Genomic DNA, 20,627 nt, shown 5'->3' with positions numbered 1-20,627 from the left:
AAAAGTGAAACAACTTCTGTGCAAAGCGATGGTAGAAGCTGCCTCACTGCACAGGTGAGATGACAGGCATCAAAGTTGCTGGGCTTTTAAAGGCAAGGTAAGTAGCGTGGCACTGAATGTAGTCTTCAGAAATCAGGAGAGGACATCCCCAGCACTGTATTATATACAAGCAGTGGGAAGCAAGCGGAGAGAACAACCTTCTGGTGGGCCAGACATTGTGGGGAGGTCTCATATCACAGTGTTCAATTCTTTATAAAGGGATAAAGGAAGGAGAAGGAATTGTCCATGAAAATAGCACTGCAAGGCCAACAACCATGCTAGGCATACACTGATGAAACAAAAGGACTGCCAGTCCTTACGCTTTCCGGTAACAGCTACTTCTTGATGATACTACTCACAGATTTCTATCGATAAAAGTTTCATCCAGAAGCTTTAAAGCCAAGGACTTGTGTCTGCATCTTTTATTAAAATGCTAAGCAAAACGCATTCAAAGCTTACACCATTATCTCAAACAGACTTCAAAAGTACTTTCACTTCCATAAAATGAATTACTAAAGGAAGGCGGCTTCCCAAGCCATGGAAATAATGGCACTGGCACTTCTCTAAATATTTATACAATCTGATTGCAGCCATTTTGCAAAATCCTTCATAAAGGTAATAAAATATTAAGAGCTGATCCTAACTCTTAAAGGGAATGTCTTAACTACTATGAAAATTTCCCTTTTCAGTAAAACCCAGAGACCTTTTTCTTTGCTTTATTTCTACTATAAAAATCATTTAAAACCCATTTAATCAGGGTCATACAGGTGCACAAAAGATCTTCAGGACCATGTTTGTTATATACAACTTTCCTTGACTAAGCTAACAGTTCTCAGAGGCTGGATTCCCACTTAGGGTTTCTACAGCCCCTGAATCTTACAGCTTAATCATATCAGAAGGTTTTCTACCCTCTGCTTTCCTGTGTCCTGCTTTACTTATGGATTCTGTGACTGTTGTGACATCTAAAGGTGGTATTTTGTAGCGAGGTTATCACTGCCTGACTTCATTGGCATTAATATGGAAATGTGCTTGGCAGCTATTTGTGGGTTTTTAATATTTGACATCAGAGCATTTTGACTGGCTTTCCCCTTTGGAAAACAAACCTTTCTAAAGGGTGTCCTGTCTGAGCAGTGTCCCAGCACAAGCAAGCTCCTGTAGCTTGCCGAGTTACCGTGTGCTGGCTGAGCCACGACAACTGCAGCACAGGAATAGGCAGTAAAGTTATCGCAGGAGCTTCTCAAGCTGTAGAAACCTAGTAAAACGTCTGACCTCCAGTTGCTTGGGCACTGCTATTTATTGAGTAACCTATATTTTTCTGAAGACTAAGCCAAGAATAAACATTTTCTGGGGTGATGGGATTAGGAAGAATTCAAAAGTATTTGAGACAAAACAGAAAGACTTCTAAGAAATAGCTAAAACAACAGAAAATTATTCATTTGATACCCTGTAAAACCAAAGCCATGAAAGTACTTTGAAGTGGACTGCAGAAAGTCTATACCTTTTTTTCTGGTTTGGTTTGTGGGGGTTTTTTTCTTAATTTTGCAACCAGTTCTTCAAGTTTTGCAGCTCAAAGTCCCTGTGTCAGATGCCAGAGGCTGGATTTTGTTCCCCTATTTAAGAGCAGTGTAAGGGCCAGCTAAAAACTGTACCTAAACTTTGTCTAAAAACTCCAATGAGTTTCCTACAGAAAATACAAATCCTTCAAAAACACATGCTTATCTTACTTTTTTTAAACACGGGAAGTGTTTATTAGCAGTATCAGTACTACGTATCTTGGTCTATCACTCAAAGCAAAAACTATCAAACAAACCTTTCACAGTTAAAGTGTTAAGAACCCTAACAACTTCCCAGAAATGTACAATATAAGAGCCATAAGTGCCACCCAGATCCTGCACATGCTTTTTTTTTTTTTTTTTTTTTTTACCTCATTTGAACAGCTCTTCATAGATTTCCATTGATATTGCCAAATGAGAAAATTCTGCAGGAATGATGACTTAATGCAAAACCTCCAGGACGACCACTGTCCCATGAATAACCCTAATTGTTCTAACACTTTTTCTAACAGAATTTTAGTAGTGTTGAGTAAATATTGATTTGATGAGGTTCTTTAGAAACTAATCTAAAAAAAATGCAATTTTAATAGGGCAATAGGGCATGGCAGCCTTCCACTGAACAGCTTCTCACAGACTAGAACCTCATGGACATCCCTTGTGAAAGCAACCAACTTTGTCAAAGCTAGATCTCTGGAAAAAAGCCCTATGCCACACAGATCAGGGAATTGATCATAAACAGTCATTATCACAATAAAATTAAGAATTAATAGTGATTAGCCTTCGAGCCCTACTTACCAGACTTTCACATATGGAGTTAAAGTGCCGATAAAAAGGCAGAAGCAGAATGATTAAACTGTGTTTCATTTTAATAAAAGTCCCTGCTCAGTTCTGTGTCTCTGTGTAGACTGAGCTTCCCAACTGCATGGCTAGAATATTTTTACTTTGCTCTGCCTGATGACACACCTACCCTGCCCCACTGCAATACCACTGAGAAGCACGTGATTTAGGAAGGCTCCCCAATGGCCGACACCAATATAATACTTACCCACTGAATAAACAGCATTAACCATAATAAAGCTGAATATCAACTCCCAACACAGAATAACACATATAAGTTTGTGTATAACTTTCAACCTATGAGAAGCTCCAGTGCAGTCACTGGCAGTTTTGGGTTGTCAACTGCTGTATGCCTAAGCTTCAGAGAAGAAACAAATGCACAGCCTTAATTCCCTCTCATTTCTCCGCACTAAACTTTGCTCCCACTGCTCACCTGGAGATCTGACAGTGGCATGAGCTCTGGGACACAGCATGAAGTCTTAGCACTTTGCTCACCTCTTGGCTGCTTGTTTACATCCTGAATGCGTTCAACCAGTCAGACTGCAATGAGTTACTTGTGTTACTTTAGAAATGAAGGGGTCATCGTGTTTTCATCCATGCACCAAATATTCAGTACAAAATAAATGATCAGCAAGTGAACGGATGTACATGAGCTATAATGAACAGCCCATGACCAAACTCCTCATTTGCCTATAGCCTCCCAGGCTCAAATGAGTACTTAAGCAAATAACTTCTCCATCACATGTTACATCTGCCAATGGTGAGCAGATAATGCCCAGCCTCAGGTGGCCAGGCTCAGCTAACTATGGCTTTACAAAAGTTGTCAACAGAGAACCAGACAGGTGTTTAGTTGGTGAGAGCCATTCTTCCTGCATCTTCCACCTGCACATTTCCGACCTGATTAAACACAAGCTGCAAAGAATTGAACAGAACTAGGTGAGCACTTGGGTATCTGCATGGGCCTGCACATACCTCAGACTCTTCATAGCTCTTCAGTCTGTCCTGAAAGGCAAAAGCATCTAAAGAGCTAACAGCAAGCTGCAATTCAGATGAAGCAAAGGCTGCTCTGACCCTTGGCAGCCCTACACTCCAGGGCACAGAGCTGTCCTTGCCCTCCTGATCCCCGACTGCACGGTGCTGCCAGAGCCGAGACCTCAGGCCAGAATCCTCCAAACCCTCAGCGCTCAGGGATTTTTAAATCATTATTTTGCTGCTTTGCTCAAGTACTTTAAAATTATGCTTGAAAGACAATTCCTGATTAGCCACAGCCTTTATGAGGCTGTGAATTCATAAATATCTGAAGTAGAGCAGAAAAAGGAAAACTTTACTTAGCCCTTTGCCTTCACAGGTTTGTTCCTTAAGAGACACTTTTCAGTACTTGGTCTCAGCAGTGTACAAGGATGAGGACCTTCAAGACTGTCTACTGCAGTGGGACACCTTGCAAGACAAGAAATTACTGGGTTGGCTTTTTACAGGACAGAACTGCACCTTTGGGTTGTGAAAATGAAGTGCTGCTTCTTGGTACAGAACAGGGATTATTGTTTGCATTTAAGGGCGAGTCCCACATTTGCTTCCCCTCTTTGCCAGCAAATTCTCTTTGAATGCATCCTCGTTCTCCTCAGTGCCAGGCCTGATGATCTACATGGTCCTGCCATTTTTCTGTGCTTTGTTCAGATACTCCAGTAAGTCTGATCCAAATCATACTGGTACAAAATATTCTTCACCAATTCATTGGAGGTCTAAAATACTTTCACGTTATTTCGTTATGGGTGGGGAAGTTACCTGCACATTATCAACCCTTCATCACACAGGAAGTTCAACGTATGAGATAACAACTTCATTTTTAAAATAATTTTTCTATTGATGCTTCATATCATACAGGTATATGTACATGAACAACATCAAACAGGGGAAGAGTTACTAAACATGCAAGAACATAGTGAAAACTGGAAAACTCTCTGAAGTACAGACTATATTATGCATGGATTGATTTTGATTTCTTGGATTACTGTGAGTGATTCCAGGAAGAAAAATGCCTTTCATTCATACTGCAATACTACTCAAAAAACATACATGCTTCCATGCAGAGATCCACTGCAGCACAGAACATTTATTTCAGAGTACTTGTAGACTCGCTTTATGTAATGTGAATCTTAAACACTAAGAAGAATGGTAAGGTGAAAAATGTAAGTGAGGTATTATTTATCTCACTCACCTCTGGAAAGTAGCTCTTAAAAAATAAGTTTTATATGGTGTAAATTACTGCACAAACCTTAACATAGTAGAATCACATCCAGGCAATCTCTGGACCCAATTCCCTCTTTCTCACTTAATCTGAACTAGATGACAAGTAAATCCACTGCAGCACAATGAGTTACATCAGAAAATGGTACAAGATGAGAATCAAGTTGTGTGAATCACCTGGGAATATTTTGCCCTTCCATAGCTTATCAAGGAGCTGCACAACCTGAAATACAGCGTCCAGCGCTCTTAAGTATGGTAAACCCTTTTATATTCCTCAGGCAATAAAAGGAATCTACAACATAAACAAGAAGCAATTTAGGCCCTTATCGAGATTATGACCCAAAATTAATCTATTAAAAAGCGTTGTGTGAAAAACACTATGCCATCAATAACATTTTATAACAGAAGGTCTGGCAGATGGAAAAGTTCAGAACCAGTTTAATCAGCAACATACCCGTCTCTCAGTTTTATCTTCCCAGATATCAACCTACATTCGAGAGGGGTTACATGCGTTCAAATACACACAGTTTAATCATCAACTCGTTGGTCTGCCTCTTCTAAAATGAAGAGGAGTATAAATAGATCAAATTCTTCAACTCAACAGTCACACAGCAAAAACTGTTAGTAGGAAAAGTCTCTGCACCCTGAACAACTAAAGAGTATCAGGAGCAGGAAACATGAAAATCATTCTAGTCTTTCTATTCATTGCCCCACTTGCTCTTTCTGTTAGAGCTGAGAAGGATTATTCCTCCTCTGATTCTGCTGTGTTTCCTGAGACGAAATCAAGATTTGCCATGTTAGATGACGTACGAATCTTAGCCAATGGACTCCTCCAGCTTGGGCACGGGCTTAAAGACTTTGTCCATAAGACAAAGGGGCAGATGAATGACATCTTTCAAAAACTTTACATTTTTGATAGGTCCTTTTATGAGCTTTCACTGCAAACTAGTGAAATCAAAGAAGAAGAAGAACAGCTCAGACAAACTACAGCCAGACTGCAAATGAACAATGAAGAGATGAAGAACCTCTCACAGGAGATGAATTTGAAGATTGAAGACCTCATACAAAACAAAATCCAGCTCCAAGAGCAAGTATGGGGACTGGAAGACAAAGTCACTAAACTGGCCGTTATCCAGCCTTCAATGCAAGAGACAGAAGAAATTTCTTCACTCAAAGTAAGTAGACTTGTGAAAGCCCTTGACACACAAAGCCAAAGTAAACTGTAATGCTATTATCAGTAGTTACGCAACATAAGCTCACGTTTTCTCTTCCTTTTCACTGTACTACTACTGTGTATTTTAAGAAATAAATCACTGCAATAATCTTAAAAGATTCCTGTCTTAATCTGATATATAATTTGTTTTGCAGTAAAATTCCCCAGTGGAATCAGTGAGAAAATTGTGAAATTATAAGGCTCCGTATCTTTTTCAGTACTTTTTGTTGCAAATCAGTTTTAAGAAATTCTGTAATAAAAATGATAAAAAAACTTTGTTAGCAGGAAAATGATGTGATTATCAAACCCATAGGTTTGTGTGCCATTGTGCCATCACCTCATAATAAATGATTCATTAGTATAAAACTAGTATAAAGTACATAAAGTTAAAACTTAGGCATCCATAGTACCTATATGACCTCCAGGACCAAAGAACCTTGCAAGTGTTAATTGACTTAATGTCAATACATACAAGTATTCAGGTGGGTATAAATTTTCCTATGGAAAAGCAAGTATTAACTGTATTTTGCAGAAGCATAAAAAGTCTAAGCAACCTGTGTGAGAAAATACTGGCTGCTTGTGTCAAAGCAGAAAGATGAAACCAGATCTCCCAAATCCCAAGCCAATACCCTGAATGCTGGGAATTGTTCCCTTTTTTGATCAGTGGCATACATCCAGTTTGAATCAAGGGCCAACTTCACAGAGCTTGATTGTTCTGGACATGAAAATGGAAGGAAAATAGCAACAATAAAAAAGGTCTACAAAGCTGCCTGTAGTTTGTCTCAAAAAAAAAATGGGTGTTCACTACAGAGGCAAAGAAATTCACCCCTTCAGAGGCAAAGCAGACAACCCTTTGGAAAAGGAAAGGCAACGTTAAATGGTTTGTGCCTTTCAAACCTGCCCCCGTGACAAGAGTTATGGAGGCAGTGCCACTATGAAGGTCTTCTGCTGTTTCTAACCACAACCCTCCTCCCACCCTTGCTATCCTCAGGCTTTTGTGGAAGAGCAGGACAACCACATCAAGCAACTTCTCAAAATTGTAGAGGACCAGCACGTGCAACTCGACAAACAGCACAATCAAATAATGGAGCTGGAGGACAAGGTACACGAGCCATCTCTATGTCTCTGTTCACAATTTGCTCTCTCTCGTAACACTGAAGGAGTCAATGGCTCAACCATTCCTTTGGGCCAGCCATCCCTCTTGGTCACAGTTTGGGGGTGTAGAAGAGGGTATTAACAATTTTGACCACAAACAGGTACCCTTCTGGGTGGGAGACTGCTGTGTTGCCAGGGAGGGGCTATGGCCAGGGCACAAAACAACCAAGAACGCAGCTTCGAAATACCATCTACCGACACCAGGCTGCTGTGTTTTCTGACTTCTAATTTTCTTTGCCCCTCCGCTCTTATTATCTATCATATTATTGTTCTTCCATTGGTCTTCTAAGTATCATTACTTTCGCCCTCTTTCTTTTCTTCCAATATTCACTCCAACAGGGAGCCGTGTTCTGCCGTTCAGTGTGTTACCGTAACGCTGGGATAACTGACATGCTCATATTTAATTTATTCCTAAGAGGAAGCTATAAAAGGAAAATGCCTTTCAGCCTAAGGAGCTCTGGGTTCTGTGCTCTTTAGATGTTGGTATTATTTTTCTAAGTTATGTCACCTGAGGAAATAAGTTAAATCTGTTTGCCCATTAAGATGCACCTTGTAAGGATGGGTCATTTACTCGCCTCATGAATCCTACATGTTTGGGCAGTGGCACAGCCAACATCCACGCAACCGAAATCCATCACTGCAGTTCTAAAGTTATTTTTATGTTGTAAATTGGGTATCCTAAAGGATTACATTCACAAGAAAAATTATTCTCTGTGTGACGTTGTTCGGCTTGATACATGAACCTCATCATTTCAGAGCCTTGGGAAATTAACAGTCTGTAATTACGGTTCTTTTAGCTAAACCACATAGAGCTCCAGGAACTCACAGAGAACTCCTTCACAGAGGAGCAAACCGAACCAGAGGCCATCCCCTTTCCTGTGCGCAACACCACAGCTGCAACATACAAATCTGATGGTGAGATCTTATCTCTTAGACGTGACTACACAATACATTGCACTCACAGTATTCTCTGTGAAAGTTTTGCGTTGTTTTTCAATAGCCAAAGATAAAAAGCAAAAGACTCTTATGTTATATACAGCACTGTGGGAAGGAGGTAGGTCTCCTGCTTTGGAAAGAACATCATTACCTACTTAGCCCCGCTGCACGTGTACTTGTCTCTGGGGTGACATACAGGAACAATGTCCAATAATGCAGTAATTCTGTCCCCAACCTTCATCCTCCATTCACCTCTTGTAAACATGTGCCCTGACCATCTGACACTTCTGGCATTGCCAATGCCTGCCTTGGAGAGTATGAACAGAGCACTAATTTACTTCACACTGGCTAATTATAAGAACTGGAAGAGCTTTCTTTAAAGTTGAAAGGCGTTTTCAGTCTGCAGCAATGGCAATGGTATTTATTGGGAACTTTACAAGGGGTAGGAAAGTCCATTTGCCAAAGTCTAGTCGTAGGCCTTACAAGGTTTCCAAAACTATCTAGATTGAAAACTTGCCTAACTTAAAACACAGTACAACTTAGTAGCTGTACTACCAAGTCCAAAGCAATTTGCCCATTTAATGACATTTATTCGAAAATAAGATTACCAAAAACATTCCATTTTTTGGTTTGGCTCTATCCCATAGAGAAATTCAAGTTACAAAGCTGGATTAAAACTTATCATATTCAAAACAGGATTTGTAACTCTCTGCTGTTTGCTTTCCTAGGTGCCGCTCCCGACTGCACTGCCCTTTATAACAGCGGCATGCACTCCAGTGGTGTTTACACTATTAAGCCCAATGGCTCAGAAGCTTTCAATGTCTACTGTGAAATGAAATTTGGTAAGACAACTGTCCTAGTGATAGTCCAATTTTCACATAAGTAGTTTCTTATAAGCCAAAAAACTGTCTCTCATCCCAAAGCAGACAAAATCTTATCACGATTTATGTGTTGACTTCTCTTACTGGCACGTCTGTGCTTTGAACTCGGGTTTCCCATATCCTGAAGTGTCCTTAACACTGCTTATATTCTTTACTCACCTCTTGTTTATACCAAGGAAAGGACTTTCAATTACGTGACATAAATTAAGTATAATCATAAAACCAAGCCCCTTTAGCTAATGAAAATGGTGATTATAAATGCCATTACATTGCAATCATTAATAGCTTTTACAATAAAAGCAAACAGTAAACAGTAAATACCTTAGTAAAATTTTGTTCCATTAACAATGATACATCTACGTCTCAACCAACAACCTAACCCAGACAGGTGAGTCCTGCAGACAGGATTCCTGTATCATGTCTGGGTAAGTCAGTAGCTATGTATCCTATAGGTTCAGAACTGTCATGGACTAGAACGCAGCACCTATCCAAACTGTCTTTGTAAGGAACCCATTTGTCCATTCCTTTTGCCACTACCCAGAGATCATGCATCACTGGCCAGTTCCCTGTTCCCTGTTTTTTTCACCCTACAATGCAGCATCCTGCAGCGCTGCTCTGTGTGTGTCCTGCTCAGCTTCCTCGCACAGTCCCTTTGCCACAGCTACCCAGAGAGCCTGGGAACACAGTTATGCAAACGTGACAGGGCCATGTGATTTGTTTGGATGTGTAAACAGAATGGCATGGGGTTGCCCTGTACAAAAAGCTCCTTTGCTTACATTTGTTGAAACTGGTAAAACGAGGGTGTCATGACCTGGTTAGGAGAAAAGAGTCCGCTGCAACCCTGGCATGGGCATGGCCTCCAGCACTTCATACCTTCTGTGGAGCCGCGTTCCCAGCAGTCAAGCGCTATCAGTAGCAGGAGTCTGACAATCTGATCAAACGTCTGGAACATTTTATCTCTCTTTTTTACCATTTTCTCTACGTTTGTGTTTCTCAGCCCTCATAAACAAATGCAACCCAGTTAAGGCAGCTTAACTAAATAAGTCCAGGGAGCTGAGTCACCACAAGTGTGGCAGAGGACACTCAGGCTGTGTTCTGTTCAGCTGTGCTCACTTGAATTTCTTTCATTAAGATTTAAGCTAATTCATTCTGCTTCAAAATTGGAGCATCCAAGACACACTCATGGCCAGTTAATGAGGCCAAGGCCAAGATGAGTCAAGCATCTGCTCTCTGTGCTCAGTACACGTGCACTCAGGTCTGCTGCAAAAGGAAGAGTAAGTGGGATTCATATGGAGCCACCTTCAATGCAAACCCATTTTCTTCTTCACTACAGTAAAGAGCTCACTCACATAAGGGCAGCCACAGCAGTGCAGCCTGTATGTCGGCAGCTGATGGTCTCAGTTACTTTCCATCTTCTCTCTAGTGCTTTAAATACTTAAGCCAAGCTTGTGACTTACTTCCCCCCTTTGCATTTGCAGGCAGTTCCTGGACCGTAATCCAGAGCAGAGTGGACGGATCACTGGATTTCAACCAAACCTGGGATGCCTATACAAATGGTTTTGGTGACCTCAACGGTAAAAATGCCTTTTTTTGTGTCTTTTCTTTGTATCGGTTAATCTGAGAAGCTGCATCTACTTACTGAAAGGTATTCACATGAGAGCAGGCAAAACCTGCAAACAAATCTGAACAGCTTGCCTAATTCATAGAACACCGAAAAGTGCTTAACAGAAAACACAACTCAGTAAAATTCTCAGACACACCTTCAAATGTGTGTTTAGAAATGTTTGCTGAATCAAGGCCAGAATGCTTTAAATGCTATTTTAATTACTGAGATTTTACTATTTACAGAAGCACCTCCCAAGGCCATTAGAATACACACAAATGCAAAACCTCACCAAGTTGTTGTCACCAATTTCTCTCAAATTTCCTGCAATCCTGTTTCCCTTTAAACCACCACAATAATTTTTCCAACCTCAAGACAGCCCGAGGCTGTGTGTGCTCCCTTGCACAAGCACCTCCGGCTTCTCCATACAGTGGCCAATCTTCTCCATAGCAAGAAAGGGTGAGGAAACACCCACATTCCCCTGTTAATCATCAACTTCAAAGAATCTGTAGCACCAAATGCTGCCCAACAACCTCCCCATCCAGCATATTTCCCTATTTTTCTCATACAATGAGATGAGTCTACTTTTGTTTAGAAAATATTTTGACTTTCCAGACACAGCAGAGATCAAAACCTCACCAATGTGGGCTGCAGTATTGACTTACTTCCACCTCTTTTTACGGTAAAGAGCTGCTATATCACAACCTTGCCCACACTTTGGTACAGTAGCTCACAACTGAGGTAGACTTCTACCTGTGAAGTCTGTATGATCATACCGAATGCTATAGTTGCTCCTCGATTGGTCTCCAATTCCCATATACTACACTAACACAAAGCCACATCTTCTCAGTGTCAGAAAGATTTTGCAGAGGACTGCATCAGACTCAGCTATGTCCTACTCAGTCCTGTGCCACATATTCTAAGGTCATAATATATAACAGGCTACTGCTCGTTACCTGTAAATTGTGGGAGTATTTTACTCAACCATCTTGTCTTCTATTGCTTTAAATGCCACCTGCATGTATGGCACTCACATTCAGCTACGCTATTTCTACCTGTGTCAATTACCTATTATGCACTGATACCAGTGGCACTGATAATAAGCTACTTAATGAACATAATTTATGAATCTAATTAAACTAATTATCAAGAATTCTAGGAAAAGAAAAATGCTCAAGTTAAATTCACTTTGTACACATGGGTATCGAAATCACAGTTCAGTTCTGCAGCTCTTTCCTTAAAAAATACAACAATTGCAATTAAGTTTTATGTATGTCATTTGCTTCATTTGTCACACAGTTCCAATTACGCACATCTTGAGCTCCCTCTCAGTTTCACAAGAGGTGGGAAAGTTAAGAGAGAAGCTTCAGTTCATTTATATCTCTTGCTTTTATTGATCACCAGTGTGCAATTAAGAAGAGGTAAACAAAAAGAATGTAGCAGGAGACCTCTGAAAAGATCAACAGTCCCCAAGACTCAAATTATTGATTTGATTAAAGCAATGAATAAACCTTTTTAAATACTGTATTTTCACACATACTACCCGCAGGTTATCCGTAAAAACAAATTAAACAGCAGCTTGAGCGATACAGGGTTTTAGGACAAGTTCATCATATAACCCCTGCCCCATTAACTCTCTGCCGGGTGACTTCTGTCCCCTAATCCTCACCGCTGACATCTCTTGATTCTGACACCATGCAGCTTAGTTGAACATGTATTTTCAGATGCTGATATTCTTAATGTGAACGAGCTACCTGAGGTATGGGTTAGAGATCTGAAAAACATGGTGTGTTCATGCCTAGCTCCATATTTAACAGCACCTATTCACTACAACTTTGCAGAGGAATTCTGGCTAGGCCTGAACAAGACCTATTCCATTACTAAACAAGGAGACTACATCTTACGGATTGAGCTGCAGGACTGGAAAGAAAATAAGCGTTACATCGAGTATGCGTTCAGCCTGGGGGGCCCTGAAACAGACTACACTCTCCAGCTTTCACGGATCTCTGGCAGCATCCCCAACGCCCTGCCAGAGCAAACAGAACTGCGGTTCTCAACTGCAGACCGTGACGTGGACACTACGAATGACTTCAACTGTCCAGAAAGCTACCTAGGTATCAGTATGCTGGGTATATTAACACAGGAGTTTCTTTGTTACATAAAAGACGGTAGTATGCTTTAGTGGGTAGTTACTGATATTAACCTGGCTTTAGATACAGAAAAGAGAGGGTAGCAACATCTTTCTGCTTGCAAGAAAGGGCAGAATACGTTTTTCATTGGCAGGGTCCTACAACGAGGCATCACGATTCTATTTTATAGCTAGGTAAAACGAAAACAGAGTGAGGGTGTGCATACAGCCAACATCAGAAACAGAACTAGCAGCAGAGGTTGAGGGGCAGTTATTCCTCTGATGCTTGGTCTGTTGTGGCAGCCCTAGGTCAGATTGTTTAATCATTCTTTGCAAAAAAAACATTAGACAAACTGACTCTTAACTCCATTTTGACTACAAAACAAAAGTTAAGAATGATGGTGAGTTTCCATGCAAAGGCAGATTTTAAGTGTTTATCAAATATACATGATATAATCACTCTCAAAAGAGCAAGAGAGATGCAAGGCTGAAGACATTTCTCCCTAAAGATAATTTGGTTAAAGGATTCCCAATTCTTTGATTTTCTGAAGCTTTTATGTTTTGCCAGTTTATAGCAAAAAAACAAACAATTGAAAAAGCATTAAATTATTAAACCAGAGGATACAGAATTGCCCTCCAGGCACCTGCTTCATGCAACAAACATTCTGTACATCACTGTAGGCTTGCAAATTGTTAACATCTGAAACAACGCTGAGTGTTACTCAGCTCTAGTGACCACAAAGCAGATGGCCAATTACTTCCAAAGTGCTAAACTTTCATTTTTTAGCACAGAGCCACTGCCAGTCCTTTGCAAGCAGAACTGGGCATACAACTTACAAGGCTTGTGGTTAAAGGACACCAGCCAATAAAAAAGAGAATTTGTTTACACTTCTGCCTCCTGTAGATGCAGAGATTTAACTATTTGTACCCAAGAAAAATATCAGCAAGTCAGAAAGTCAGTTCCAGAGGGTCACGGGAAACATGAAAGCGTGGTGCTAACTTCTTAAGTGTCCCAATTCAGTGGCAGTATTTGTGTGTGCAGTTTTCTATGCACCACTACTTTTATGTGAAGCAGACAATAACAGGGAGCACAGCATCTCTGTATTGGCCCTCAGCTTGCAAGTGTAAGTGGGTATACGTACAAGCACCATTTCATCTGGGCATATTGGGTAATTGTCACTTTTCCCAAAAATGGTCTAAAGAAGATTTATGTTGCAACCAGGAGCTGTCTACGAGGAAACCGAGCACAGTATGTTACGAGTACAATTGACAGTAACTGACATTACAATATTTTTCCTTAGGAGGCTGGTGGCACAGTGAATGTGAGGAAACCAATCTCAACGGGAAATACGTCGCACCAAGGTCAAGGGGAAGACTAGACAGAAGAAAAGGCTTATACTGGAAGCCTAAGAAAGGAAGATACTACCTGCTCAAGTCAACCAAAATAATGATACACCCAACAGATTTAAAAAGTTTTGACTGAATGCTCAACCTGATGCATTTTAATACAGAACATATACAACAACCATTACTACATCAAAGAAGTTCATGTTAAGTTTAATAACAGATGCATGTCTAAATGCATACACTATATGGTGTATTCTGCAATACATAAACCTGAGACTTTTGTGATGGTCTTACAGTATGTTTGGTGAGTACTCTCATTCCCTCTAGCCCCAATGTCAATGTGCTGTAACTTTCATGGAGCTTCTACCTCCCTAGGATGAAACTCTAATGCCTAGGAAACAACCACGTATTCATGTATTAGATAATACTGCTTGAGGGAATGGGTTTTCAAGCTGTTGCATTTTTTTATGGGTTGTATAGTAGGAAACACAAAAAATGTTCAAGTAAACAAAGGGCTGGGAAAATGCTACAGAAGACATTTAGGTATTAAACTATAGGGAAAAAAAGAAATTTCATTTTGTAAAGTAACTAATTTGATGTTCAGTTTATGTTATTGTTGTGGAATGTTTCTATGAGCAAAAGACGGGTACTTCCCCATTTTAAGGTTCTGCATATTTCCAGACAGATTTTCAGCTGCATAGCTCAGGCCAGCTTTCACTGCAGCACTGTACTCACACAGCTACCTAAGCCAGAGCACAGGCCTAATCTTTTAGATACCACACTTCAAAACATAACTTAAGAATGACACTTTCTTACTGGAAGTTAAGAGCTAAGCTTCAAACCTTACTGAAATGAGTAAGAGATCTTTTCTTCTAGTTACAAATTAAATCAGAGACACCCCTTTGTGACCTTTTAGTACACCTACCTAAGGAAATAAATAAAAGACCAAGCGAGCACACAACAAAACACCTTGCAGATAGAGAACAGCTGCCTGTGGCTGCCATGGAGTCAATGGCACCAAGCAACAAACCCTGTAGGCACGACCTATGTGACAGCGTTGGTCCAGCTCCTGAGAACATATTCACATTTGTTTAACTTCAGCTGCAGAATGCTGCGAGGCAGAAGGACCACGGACACACTTGCAGATGCCCAGCTGTGGAAGTGTCAACTGACAAAGACCCCAGTTCTGCAGTTACACTGAGTCATATTGACTTGTATATCTTACCTAACCCTTGTACAGTAAGGATTTTTTATTCAACATTTGCAACCATAGAGAAAAAGTTTTAAATTGTAATGTGTCAGAATGAAACAATGAATGAACAGAATGTACTAATTACATAAAAAACTGTAAAAGTACTTTTAATTCTCATGGATTTATTATGAAGCGATCACACAGTGCTGCTTATTTGTACTGGTGTGTTATAACGTTTAATCACCTGTCCAACCTCTATAAATAAATAAATAAATAAATAAATAAAACTTTAAAAGATATGAGAGAGGAAACTTGATGAAACTCTTTCTTTTAAGCTTTGGTTTAGAAAAAACTGGTTTGTATTTATCTAACTTTTACAACAAGAAGTAACGGATATGGTGAGTAATTTGGTGAAATTACTCAGCTGAAGCAGACAATTCCACTTAGATGTGCAATGTCTTCAAAGATACTGTGAAAAAAAAGCTTTAAATGAATAGTGGTACACAATGAAAAGAGATCTGCTCCCTGCTTGGGCTTTGCTATAGAAAGGTTATTGTTTTCCGAGACACTTTCTTTCTTCCAGATCTTCAGAAGATTTTTTTTTTCAACCATTGCAAACAAAGAAATTATTTTTAAATCAGAATGGAAATATGACTGAAGCAATGACGCAGGTTTTTTTCATTTTTAACCCTAACTTCAAAGAAAAAAAGGCACTGAAAGTGTTCAAAAAGAGTAAAACCAGTAAGACAATTATGACTTTAGCAGACAAAAGAATCTACATAAAACTGAAAAGAACTCAGCTAAATTTCACTGTGAATTCTGGGAAATGGAGAAACCTCCCTCATGTTCTTGTTCACAGCCAAGTTTTATGCAGATGTGTTTGTCCCTTCACAACTGTGTGTTTTCTGCTGTGTCAGTCTGGACCCTTTTTGTGCCTCTGGCACAGCAGACCTACTGATACAGCAAATTTTGCAACAAACCAGATGATAAGGTAGGAATTTCTAGGCTTGCCAGTCTCAGACCCTGAAACGTGAAATGTATTTCAAAACTCTAACCTGTATGTGGTATTTGGAACGTAGACATCCCTGGCAGGAAACTCCAGGATTTCTCTTGTAGGTCTAACTCTGCTGTCTGGGTAAAGTTTGACTTGCAGCAACTCTGGAGTTAGACAGTAATGGGGATTCTCTGGAGCCGGAGATATGTCTATCTTTAATTGCGCTGTAAGAAGAAAATGGTTTTATTAAAATAAATAGAAGTTAATTTAAATCAAAAACTATATTCACGCTTTGCTCCTTTAGGTTAATATCCTATATATTAATATCATAACTAAACAAATTATAAATTACAACCAATGCAGACATGTTAAAAACAAGTAACAGAGAATCAAACCGATATCTAGGGCGACCGGGACATCAGATAATAAGAACCAACAGAAGAGATGTATCTTAACAAGTCCCAAATACTGTTCTCATAGGCAAGTTGAGGAAATGCAGTCTAAATAATGCTACTGGGAGGCCCAACCATAGTTAGAAATAATACTCAAAGTCTCATAAGGAATCTTGCCTATCAAACTGGAAGGGTGCATCAGGAGCTGCTGAAAGATAATCCATACCAAGACTATTGAATGTTTTCCTTAGCAAGTCAGGTGACAGTACTGACCGCACACTTACTGCTAGCGGATGGCACTGAGGTTGGAATGACTGTAAAAACTTAGAAGACAGGAGAATGGGAGAAATGGCATCAAATGACTAAGATGAAACATAAAAAAGAGCAAAGGACTTGCATTAAGTAGGAGAAGGCAAACATACAAACAAAACCTCCAAAAATAATTGGCATGGATCAACTCTGTAGAAAAGGCCTGGGTGACGCAGTGACAATAAGCCAATGTCCAGAAGAAAGCCACAACCATTCTAAGACATATTAGTGCAGTGTCATGTGTAAGACAATGGAGACAAATTAGTCTGCTTTGCTTGGCATGAGGTCTTAGGAGAAGCAGAACAACCAGTTTAGAGCACTGTGCTTGAAGAAAAGCATGGGCAGATTAAAGAAACTCTAGCAAAGAATAACAGGCATATTTAGAATCACAACCTTTAAGGAAGGGTTGAAAAAAACCTGAGATTGGTTAGGCTACAAAACAGAGGTGAATAACAGTGAACTAATAACAGTATTCAAGTACTTGAAAGGCCGTGATAACTGCCTTGAGGGCATGACAGACCATAATCAGATTAATTTGTAGCAAGATAATTTTGCAAAGTTTTCTTAATACCTAACCTCACTACAAGGACAGCTGAGTGCTGGGAGAGATGATCTAAGGAAGCAGCAGGATTGCTGTCCCTGGAGATTTTTAGAACAGGTTAAGTAAATATTGTCAGGAATAGCACAGGTCAGGGACCAGTGATGTTTCACTGCTGGTGTGCCAGAGTTTTTATTTCCCTTTCTCAAACAGAGGTGGAGACTGCTCCTATTAACCAGGTGGGAGCCAGGAGAGAGAACTCCTCTCAGCTAGAGTGGTATTTTACTCAGGAAAACAGGCTCCTCAGTGCTGGGTTTAGTGCCTTGGGGCTTGCACCCTCTTCTCACAGATACTCCTCTGCGTGACAGGAGCTGCATGTGCACACGTACCAGTGAAAACCTGCCAAAACACCATCTTTAGTGCTCGTCATCTTCCAGGAATTGCTGTTGATGACTTCTGAGGGTTTCTTCATCTGCTCACTTACAAGAATTGGGTGGCAATTGGGAAGGACGAACCACATACCTTAACACCAAATGTGAGCCAAAAAGATCCCGCTCATTACCTGTGATGGGTCTCAATCTCCGTAACACTGATGATGGCCGTCTCATGTCAGCAAGGAACTTGTACAAATCTTCATCGCTCAGGCGATCACCCTCCTGTTGGATGTCGGGAAGAAAATGCTTGTCTACACAACACTTCAGGATTGTGAGAGAATGAATAAACCATCTAATACTATAGCCTCTTTCCTCTGAGATATCAAAATGTACCTTCCCAGAACAAGGTGTTAACATTAACATGCTAAATTACAGTTCATTTCTCCATCCTTTTCCTTCCTTTTTTCCTTATTAATCATCATGACAGCTGCAGGAACTTCTCATTGAAAACCTTTTCTCTCCCCATCAATATTATCTTTTTCAAATCTGAAAATGGCTGTTAAAAGATTTCCCCAAAATATCCACTTTTTAGCAAGTATAATAGTTTGAAAAAGTATCCGTCATTCAGGTAGTGATCCTCATTCCTTCTCCTCTGCCTTCTCTTTGGTTTGAGTCTAAAAAAGCCTTACTTTTCAGGAGAAGTGTTAAGAAACGGTGGGAACTGGAAGGAGTCTGTTGTCAGGCTTCCTTGTGCCACATTCTAGTAGGCCAGAATTTTGTTAATTTTGGAAACATTATAGAAAATGTGACTGCCACCCTCTAACTATCCAAAAGTAGAAGATATCTGATAATAAAGGTAATAAATCACAATATGAAAAAAGAAGCAAACAGAAGGAGAAAAATGCTGGGTAGTATTCAATTAGTTGTACTCAGTGGGAGAAAAGGAAGGGGAGATAAAAAATAAAAGACACAGAAGAATCAGAAACTTAAATCTTAAATCAGAACCAAAATTTTCAATCAACATTCAGCAATTTTTAAAGGACAAATTAATAAAACAAGCTCCTTCAAAGTTGCCAAGTGAAAACAACCTCAACGAAGTAAATAAATTTGTAAATCATGACTAACTTAGTGACCAGGTCTGAACTGGGGTACCTTACAAAGAGGGCTGCAAAACATGGTCAGTGGAATGGCTGCATCACCAATGCTGTAATATTTTTTAATTTTTACTTTCTACATTTTGGGTGAATACATTACAGAACTGGATTTTGTGAACACCCCAAGTAAAAGGAACTTCCTGAGCTGCCCTGTGTCTCTAAGGCCCCAGGGATACCGTCTCCAGAGCCCAGTTTCAGTCACACTGAGTTTCATGAAAGCACGGAGCATGGGAGTCATGAGTCACCCTCCGCTCACATGGTTTGCACCAATATAACTTGATGCCCTTGATGACATTTCTCCTTATTTACACTACTGTATTTAAAAGCAGACTTTGGATGGCTACCCACAGTGAAAGTGGCACGTAACCAAAACAATCAAAAAAAAACCCAGAAGAGCTTAACCAACTTTCAGTATATAGAATCTACATCTTTGTATTCTCAGTGATCAAGAAATCAGCCAAAAAAATCCCATTTGTATACTAGTAAATCCCTTTTTATACACAAAGGTGACATTAAAATAACAATTTTCTTTAACCAGATGTGGCATTAAGCAAATCTTAGCAAACATTAGTAGACTGAAACCATTTTCTAGGCTTAACTAAAAATTTTATTCTGTTTAATCGTGTTTTCTACTGCTTCTCAGGAAAAACCCAAGCTCTGGCTAAGAACTGCCACTCAGCAAAGCAGCTTCAGAAATGAAATGCTTTATTATCTCAGGTATCCCTGATTGTGTCCAGTGAACAGATGCCAACCTCAAACCACATTGATGAACCTGGTTCTGAGCCTGCTGATGTTTCACCAGGATTGTCTATCACCCAATGAAACTGAAGGAGCCAACTGACCATCGTGATAAAGGCTATGCAATTCCTAGACCAGGACAAACACCTAGAATACTTTTTGGTACATCCCAACCCAATGAAGTTATCCTCAGGTTTTGTGAACTTGCTTCCATGCACATTTTTCCAAACACGTGTACCAGAAAGCCATCCAGTGCATGTTAGATAAATCTGGAGCAAAATAAACTGGCGTTCTTCTGGGAAGACCCAGTTCTATTAGCTGGAGTGGCCAAGTCACTATGCCATAATGATGCTTTATTGTTCAGGTCAAAACCAGCTAATAATTCAAAATTCCATAACATAATTATTCACAGTAGGCTTATTGAAAGAATCCACCGATCTACTGTGGACCCACTGCTGGCAGAATTAAGCACATGATGTAACAAAACTGCTGCGTGCTGTTCAAAGACATCCTGTGATCAGGGAACAGACATTACATGCATTGAGAGCATCACAAATTAATCATTCAGGTCTAAATTGACTTCACATGATCAAATCACTCTGTCCAAGGAGCAACTCCTTAATTAGATAGCTTCATACAATACCTGTTTAAAGAAGTTTGTCACTGTCAGAGTAGCTGGTCTAAAACTGGTCAAATTGCAAGCCTCATCCCCACTTGTGGTTCTCTCTAACGAACGCCTTCCGACTATACTGGAATTCCGCCTCTCTGACCACGATCCTTTACGTTCTTCAAAAAACAAAAATGGGGAGGAATTAAAAAACAGGAGAAAAACAATAGTCCAAGAGCCTACTTTTATTCCAACCAGGATTTTCTACACAAGAAGATAGGTGCTGCATTTGGAAATTATGCAATAAGCGTGATAGAAGAGGTGGTTATGCTAAGACAATCACACTCCTGAGGCATCAGGAGGCTATGAAGCACAGCTGACTACTTCTGCTCC

General features: G+C 40.0%; 2 protein-coding genes across 9 annotated transcripts in view; one reads left to right on the top strand and one right to left on the bottom strand.

Annotated features, from left to right (window-relative positions):
* Positions 1–20,627, bottom strand: part of DOCK7 (dedicator of cytokinesis 7) — a 107,041-nt gene that overhangs the window by 49,498 nt on the left and 36,916 nt on the right. For all 8 annotated transcript variants that reach the window (XR_008824620.1, XM_056355658.1, XM_056355659.1 and 5 more), the window contains exons 12-14: positions 20,271–20,413; positions 17,924–18,017; positions 16,184–16,346 (exon numbers count right to left, since the gene is read on the bottom strand). Coding sequence is in view for 7 of the 8 variants with exons in the window: in XM_056355658.1 (XP_056211633.1) it covers positions 16,184–16,346; positions 17,924–18,017; positions 20,271–20,413 (400 nt within the window). In the remaining variant the exon portion in view is untranslated. The remainder of the gene's footprint in view (positions 1–16,183; positions 16,347–17,923; positions 18,018–20,270; positions 20,414–20,627) is intronic.
* Positions 5,276–14,234, top strand: ANGPTL3 (angiopoietin like 3). Its single transcript, XM_056355681.1, has 7 exons — positions 5,276–5,848; positions 6,878–6,988; positions 7,839–7,956; positions 8,706–8,819; positions 10,337–10,432; positions 12,303–12,575; positions 13,891–14,234. The coding sequence occupies exons 1-7, from the start codon at positions 5,351–5,353 to the stop codon at positions 14,070–14,072; spliced, it is 1,392 nt and encodes a 463-aa protein (XP_056211656.1). The 5' UTR covers positions 5,276–5,350; the 3' UTR covers positions 14,073–14,234.

This window comes from Falco biarmicus, chromosome 11, assembly GCF_023638135.1.
Source record: "Falco biarmicus isolate bFalBia1 chromosome 11, bFalBia1.pri, whole genome shotgun sequence".
In the NCBI taxonomy this organism is placed as follows: domain Eukaryota; kingdom Metazoa; phylum Chordata; class Aves; order Falconiformes; family Falconidae; genus Falco; species Falco biarmicus.
This window is presented reverse-complemented; position numbering and strand designations above follow the sequence as displayed.

Coding starts and splice junctions, on each gene's coding strand:
- ANGPTL3 (XM_056355681.1), top strand. CDS start 5,351: ATGAAAATCATTCTAGTCTTTCTATTCATTGCCCCACTTGCTCTTTCT. Junction 5,849..6,877: donor AAGAAATTTCTTCACTCAAA/GTAAGTAGACTT, acceptor TGCTATCCTCAG/GCTTTTGTGGAAGAGCAGGA. Junction 7,957..8,705: donor TGCAACATACAAATCTGATG/GTGAGATCTTAT, acceptor TTGCTTTCCTAG/GTGCCGCTCCCGACTGCACT.